The sequence below is a fragment of the Salvia splendens genome, chromosome 17 (assembly GCF_004379255.2).
Source record: "Salvia splendens isolate huo1 chromosome 17, SspV2, whole genome shotgun sequence".
Lineage (NCBI taxonomy): Eukaryota > Viridiplantae > Streptophyta > Magnoliopsida > Lamiales > Lamiaceae > Salvia > Salvia splendens.
This window is the reverse complement of record NC_056048.1, coordinates 9,349,093-9,356,353: the sequence shown is the minus strand read 5'-3', so window position 1 is coordinate 9,356,353 and position 7,261 is coordinate 9,349,093. Positions and strand designations below refer to the sequence as shown.

At 34.6% G+C, this 7,261-nt stretch overlaps 1 protein-coding gene and 1 long non-coding RNA gene across 2 annotated transcripts; both read right to left on the bottom strand.

Annotated features, from left to right (window-relative positions):
• Nucleotides 1-1,208: 1,208 nt before the first annotated feature.
• LOC121775133 (cyclin-D4-1-like) lies at nt 1,209-3,442 on the bottom strand. The gene is made up of 6 exons (XM_042172114.1): nt 2,924-3,442; nt 2,566-2,670; nt 2,392-2,490; nt 2,120-2,321; nt 1,896-2,017; nt 1,209-1,812 (listed from the first exon to the last, which is right to left on the bottom strand). The coding sequence occupies exons 1-6, from the start codon at nt 3,248-3,250 to the stop codon at nt 1,531-1,533; spliced, it is 1,137 nt and encodes a 378-aa protein (XP_042028048.1). The 5' UTR covers nt 3,251-3,442; the 3' UTR covers nt 1,209-1,530.
• A 2,835-nt stretch (nt 3,443-6,277) lies between these two features.
• Nucleotides 6,278-6,659, bottom strand: LOC121775143. Its single transcript, XR_006045098.1, has 3 exons — nt 6,630-6,659; nt 6,438-6,545; nt 6,278-6,374 (listed from the first exon to the last, which is right to left on the bottom strand). It is a non-coding gene; the product is annotated as an uncharacterized LOC121775143 (long non-coding RNA).
• Nucleotides 6,660-7,261: the final 602 nt, after the last annotated feature.

Here is a 7,261-nt window from a genome sequence, read left to right as displayed (position 1 = left end):
ATTGCAAATTAGTACTACTACTCTATACAACTAGAAATGGTAACATTCAACTAGTTTACACCACGGTAAGTTCTCTCGACCCTTGCGGCAATTCATTAAATTTTACTATATCTAGATTTTATTAATTTATGAATGTGATCGCGGTCATCTAAATCTATATATGAATAGATATATTTAGCGTGTCCAACTATTTTAAAAAATTTATGTTGACGGTTATTATACTAGGCACGCACAACATGTGAATACCATGACTTTCACTCAAGTACATAGACAATACGACAATGATTTGTGTAGATTTGAGGGATAGATGACAACAAAATAAAGGTTAATGACGAAATCAGACTGGAGAATCTTGTGTGAAATATTTTCAAATGAAATTTCACAATCAAAAGACCAATGACTTTAAATACTCACTAGATTTACAAATTAAGACTCAAAATTGAACTTATCTCACAAATTTGGCTTGTAACCAAAGTTTATTGAGTAAGATTGGCATATGATTTATTGCTATGGGATGATGGACGAATATTTTACATTGTGGCCTTTGCTTGTTCTTGTTCTTGTTCTATGTGTTAGTAACTCAAGTGTCTAGTCTCAACTAGGAATTTGACTTGAATCAACTTTTTGTCACGTTTTTATCTTCGTTGGGTTGTAATCGATAGTTAGAATTGATTTGTAGTATATAATCATTGTTTTAGGACTACACGTTATAAAAGTCCATGATTTTTTTACAATATTTAAAGTTAATGGCGAAGATCTGAATTGGCCTATAATTGATGCATTTCTAACTATTAAGCCCTTTTTAAAAACATTTTTCAATGTACTAAATTCGGATTGAGTGTACTTGAATTTAGTAATAATTGTTAATTGGATTCTATTATATTATAATAAAGTTCTTTTTTTAGAAAATACTACTAATATTAATATTAATGTATTTAATAGTAGGACACAAGTGGACCATAGAAATATTAGGATAGAGGATCCGAAGTGATTTGATTAGGAATGAAATAAGACAGGAGGTGGTGAGATCTTGAACACAACTATTAATTTAAAGTTATATAGTAGTAGTATTTCTTAGTCAATAATAAAACCTACTGAAGCTAGATACAAATCTGATAACGACTCTTTTTTTTCTAAATCAACCATACAAAGATTGCGATTGCATCAATATGGACATCACAAAGGGAATAATCTCGAGTCTATTAAAATAATACTACCAATCAAATTTGTATTTTTATTATATAATAACAAAAGGGAAGTAAAATTACATAATATCCATGAAAAATAACATTATAAGAATAACTATACGCATGAATTCTTCTAAATTCCCATCCCAAATGATGTTCCTCAAATCTTATGCTTTTCTTCTCCAATCATCATACAAATTACAATGCTTTTATTACTATATATGACAGTTACCATGTTTTCATGCCCAAAGCATGACTCCTCATCTTCCATTTCTCAACTTCTCTCTTTTTAGTACCCATTTATTGATTTCCACACACCAAATAACTGATTTTATAATTTGTGTCACATTTCTCCATGACTTGAAGAATCTCCACCTAAAAAGGCTGCTTCACTCTCCAATTTCCTCCTCTTAGTGATTGGACTAGTGTGTGAGGAAGTTGGGCATGATCCAACTGTTGGTTCATGAGTTTTATAGCTCAAGCATGCTGCATCCAACACCCCATTCGGGCTCCGTGGAGCCACATTCGCCATCGCAGCAGCAACACTAGTAGCACTGGTAGTAGTAATCCCCCTCATTGATGACTTACATTCTTGAATCATTTTAAAGCACTTCACCACCCTCTCCTGCAAAAATTCAAACAAGATTCAGATACAAAACACCGTGTTTTTCGTGCAATTACGAAGGAGGGACCAACATGAAGACCTACCTTGTCAACTCCTATCAAACAAGACAATGCCTTATCAATGTCCATTGCTTGCATTTCCCCTGAAACACACATTGCCACAGCTGCAGCTATCTCAGCTGGTTTGAATTCCAAGAATTCAGTGCCTGCATTCAATATCACAACCAAACATTATACTACTACTACTACTACTTTTTTTTCCCTTCTTCATAGGATTCCAAGTTTATTAAAAAGAGGATGCTAACCACCTTCGATCGTGCTTAAGATTAGGCGAAGGGAGCGGCTAATCAGGATGCCTAATGGCAATCCACTCTCATTCATCTTCCTAAGATAGTAGTCAATGAAGTTGCATGGAGTGTAGGCTTTGATCTTCCAATCCAAACGGTTTAGCACCAAAATCTCCATTCTTTGAATGGTTTTCCCTTCAAACAACAGCTTAGGCACCTCTGCCTATTAATCAATCAATCAATTAATCACAATAACTAACAGTGAGTCCTATGTTGAGTATAATGATCATCACCTGCAAATCCAAGGTGGAGGGAACATTAACCTCCTCTATCTTGGCTGCAAGAGATAAGCAAGCAACTGCAACTAATTGAACTGCCCAGTTCTCACCTCCCTACTCAAAAAACCACACAGAGAAAATCAGCATTCAAGATTTGATTCAATGGGAATGAATTCAGCAGTGTTGTACCTTTTCTGATGAAGACAGAGGCAATTCATAGATGGATAGAAACCGATCGAAATAGCTGATAGCAGTGTACAAACACAACTCTCCAAAACTGAAGTGGGCGCAAGCCTGTAAAGCACAAACAAACATTCAGTTTTATTAGTGAAACTGTTGGAGGGAAAAAGCACTTTTTTCTGCATTTAATTTCGCTGAAAAAGATTAAAGCTTTGCAACAATCAAGAAAACAACCCAATTAGCATTTGATGAAAATCCCATTTGGGAAAATCAAGAGGGGTTTGCAAAAATCAAGAAACTGGGATTGGATTTGCCCCCCCTCAAGATTAAATTTTTATGAAGAAATGAGAATGAAATGATCAATCACCTTGAGCATCCAATCAATAGCCTTTTTCCTCAATCCAACATCCAATTCCCCATTTCTGAATCTGGTGAGGTAATCATCTCTGGGGAGGTGGTCTCCCTGTCTCTGTAGCATGTGGTTAATGCATTCATCACTGAGGCAAGGGAGATGAAGCAGTGAATCTGAATCCGATGATGACCCATTGTTAAAAATCAAATCTTTTTGGTGGGTGGGAGGTTGGAGGAGACGACGATCATCATCATCATCAACTTCGAAGGAGAAGGCTTTGGTTTCTTCGTTGCAAAAGAGGAGGTCTGCTGAAGCATAGTCAAAGGCGTTGCAATCAGCCATTGGGAAATCAGCCTCAATGAATGTGCTTTGCTGTCAATGGAAGTTATCAAAAGATGGGGTGTTGAATTGATGGCCTTTCTTTTGCATGCTAATAAAGACTGGATTTATGTTTCTGCCATTTCTGCAACTACGACAGAGAGAGACTACTGGAGTGTCTATTTATATAGTTGTACAAGAGAGAGAAAAAGAAAGTGTCTGTGATTTGGGCTGTGCAATTGGAAGAAGGTTTATGTGGGGTTGATTAAACAAAATATTAATAAAAATATTAAATATAATTATTTTTATTTAAAAAATGAAAAAAGCATGGCTGTTGAAGTACCAAAAGTGATCCTTTTTGTTATGTGGTTCTCTATGTTAATTGCGTTTAGAGCATTGGTAAACTATGCTCCAAAACAGATTCTAAATTAGGCCACAGTTCTATTAAATCATCATTTTTTTCTCAAATTATACGTCAGTCTACACTAAATCAAACTACTTATTAATTACTCTATTTTATAATTTTTAAAAACAATAGTGCTATTATATTGGTAATAAAAATTATTTTGAAAAAATAATTGCTTGCATGAGTGTAGTTTTTGCCAAACTTCAATTAGTGACTGATGTGGATCTACAAATATACTTACCTGGCTCATTTATGTCAGTTTTACATTTATAGTTTTGTTGGTTAAAAAGTGTATTAAATCTATTTTTTATAGTATTAAATACACTCTTATTAATAATTTTCAAGGCCGACCATTTTAGCAGTAATTAGTTGTCACAGTATTCACAATTAATTGAACGTTGTAGCTTTGTGGGTATCTTTACTAATTACTTAATTACCGAATCACATTATCACGTTTTGTCTCGTCAGTGTTGAATAATGTGGAGTACCAGAGTAGTAGTAGTAATTAGTTATGTAATTAATTGGATACTTCCCGTCCAACTGTAAGTGAAATATTTTATATTTGGCACGAAATTTTCTACTATAATTTTGTTTTGTAAGTTGAGTGTAGAAAAAAAAGGTATTTATAATGTTTTCTACTGTATTGATTAGAATGATATATCAAAAAAGAAAAATATACTGTATCATTTAGAGACTAATTTTTAATTTATAAAAATCAATATTCTGCAATATGTAATCTACCTATTGATAAATTATTAAAATAAAACAATAAAAAGGTAATTTAGTTTTTACCTATTAAAAATCATTGATGGAAAGAATAAGGAAAAATAAGTTAATAGTCGTAATTTCTATTTAAAATTGGTGATACTGTGTGAGAGAGAGTAAATGTATAAAAATGTTTGGATATTAATTAGAATTAGTAATTAATATTATTATTTTTTACTAAAATTATTTTGTGTGGCAAGCCTGACTTTAAATCTGAACGAGCTAAGTGAAATACACTTTTAGGGAGTGTAACAACATTCTAAATTGATAATTTAGCTTTTTTTAGCCAAAAATTTGCCTCAATATTTTCGGTCATTTACAAAAAAATTGATAAATCAATTTATAATAATATATTAAATGTTTTGTTTCTTTAGGTAAATTGGCGATTATTTACTTTGATTTGAATTTAAAACGTTAGAATCGGTGGTATTTAGTTGGATTTGGAGTTTAGTTCAAATTTAATTTTAATATTGTCTATTTTTGTTTATATTTACGGCATGATTATATTTTAATTTATATACTCTTTTAGAATAATTTTGTGCATATAATATTTATTCATTTTTGTGGCTGTATTTGTAATTTTTTAATATAATGTTATTTTTTATTAAATATATTTATATATTTATTTGTTGAGTATAATATATATATATATATATATATATATATAGGGAGATGATCAAAGTAAAACTAATATTAAGTGTATAACTAGAGAACAAATCTCAGCCACACATCTTAATACTCCAAATTAATCTTATGACTGAGCTATTTTTACATGTTTTAAATAAAAAGTAATTAACAAGAGCATTTTTGGAAACTAAATTCAACTCCAATAGTCTCCTTCAAATTTCCAACTTCAATTTCAGAAAATCAAACCATGGTGGATTTGCTCGTGAGAGAAAACTGAGAAGGCATCTAACCCTGATGAATTTGCTCGTGAGAGATCTCCAGCTTACAATGATGGAGAAAGCCCCCCCGCCCGATAGATTTGGGAGGTATATTTTTTTATTTCGTGTTGGTGTTGTGTTTATAATTGGTCTTCCATGTATGCATATATATGTAGTGATCCACTGCTTGTTACTGCAATGCAGCCAATCACCATCTGCAACTTTTATTGTTCCATAGAAGGTATGTGCTAGATACTGCAGCTTCAGCAAGTCTTGACATTGACATTTATTAGCTATATCTTTCTTTTGTATGGAAGGTTCTGATGCTCAGAGATGCTGTTTGATGTAATGCATAGGAAGAAGGAAACATGCGGTGGATCCCCTTTTGAATTTGAAATAGACTCTGGTGTGATTCAGTGAAATCAGACTATCATTTTTTGGTGCCGGCGATGTGGGACCCGCAGACTTCACTGCGCACTACGGTGGTGTGAGTGTTTTGTGGATATGGGTTGTACTTTGTGGTACAGGTGTTGTACATTGTAAATCTATTGTCGTGTCAAATCAGAGAAGAAATAAATGTTGTACATCACTATTATCATGATTTTACTTCACTGTTGTTAACAAAACACATCTCTATTAGAATGATTTTACTTCACTTATGTTAACAAAACACATCACTATTAGAATGATTTTACTAACAAAACACATCACTATTAGCATGACTTTACTAACAAAACACATCACTATTAGAATGATTTTACTTCACTGTTGTTAGTAAATACATCACTATTAGAATGATTTTACTTCACTGTTGTTAACAAAAAAACATCACTATTAGCATGATTTTACTTCACTGTTGTTAATAAAATACATGACTATTAGCATGATTTTACTTCACTGTTGTTACTAAAATACTTTCCGAGAAGATTGTCTTCGTTAATCTGATCTGTTGCATTCGCAACCGTCTCAAAACTAAACAACGGCAACTCCTCAATACTGTCCACCTCTGATTCCTGCTTCAGTACTATTGCAGTTGAATCTGATGGAAATGTTTGCTCTGCTTGGAACACCTTTTTGTGTTCTGGTTTTTGTCCTAATTTCACAAGATGGATTCATTAGCCACCAACAATTGTAAAGAACAAACCAAACTCAGTACCTTTTCTCTTCACCATCCAACACCAAGCAACAAAGATCATAGCCGATATGCACGCTAAACCAACCACCACCGGAATAATGATATACACCTTCTTATCCTTCTTCTTACCTACAATAAACATGGACTAAAATGACTGAATCCATCATTCACATTACAAGAAACACGCTACGAAATGTATAGTTTGAAAAATACCGAAATCAGAAGACGAGAGACGAATGTAAAGGTTTGCGTGATTTTGCGGTGTTGAATTAGGCGGCGAGCGGCGACGCGAGCTGTATGGCTTCGGCGGGGGAAGATATGTCTAGGCCGATTCCAACGCGGTTTCATTTTGGAGAAGAGGGAAGAGGAGAAGAGGAGAAGCTTTGTTGCCGACAAACGAGCTGATAAGAAGAATATCAGAGAGGTTGCCATAAATATGTTTAAGATAAGGCCACCCGCAATGGGGCGCCCGATGTCGTCCGTCGTCCATCGTCCTCGGGTGCGGACGACGCCTACATTGTGGGTGGCCGCCATCGTCCGCGCCCTACGTCCGCGGCCGATGCATAGGGCGCGCCCTACGTCGCGGACGATGACCTATCGTCCGCACCATCGTCTGCGCCATTGTGGGCTCGGCGGACGATGGCGCGAACGATAGGCCATCGTCCGCGCCATCGGGCGCCCCATTGCGGGATCGGCGGACGGTGACACGCGTTTTCGATTTTTTGTATAAATACCCCTACCCCACCTTCATTTGTAACGTTTCATTTCACGATTTAGCTCTCGAAACTCACATTTTTATTATTACTATGAAATGGATTCAAGTCCGATGTTTGCGGAGGCGCGTT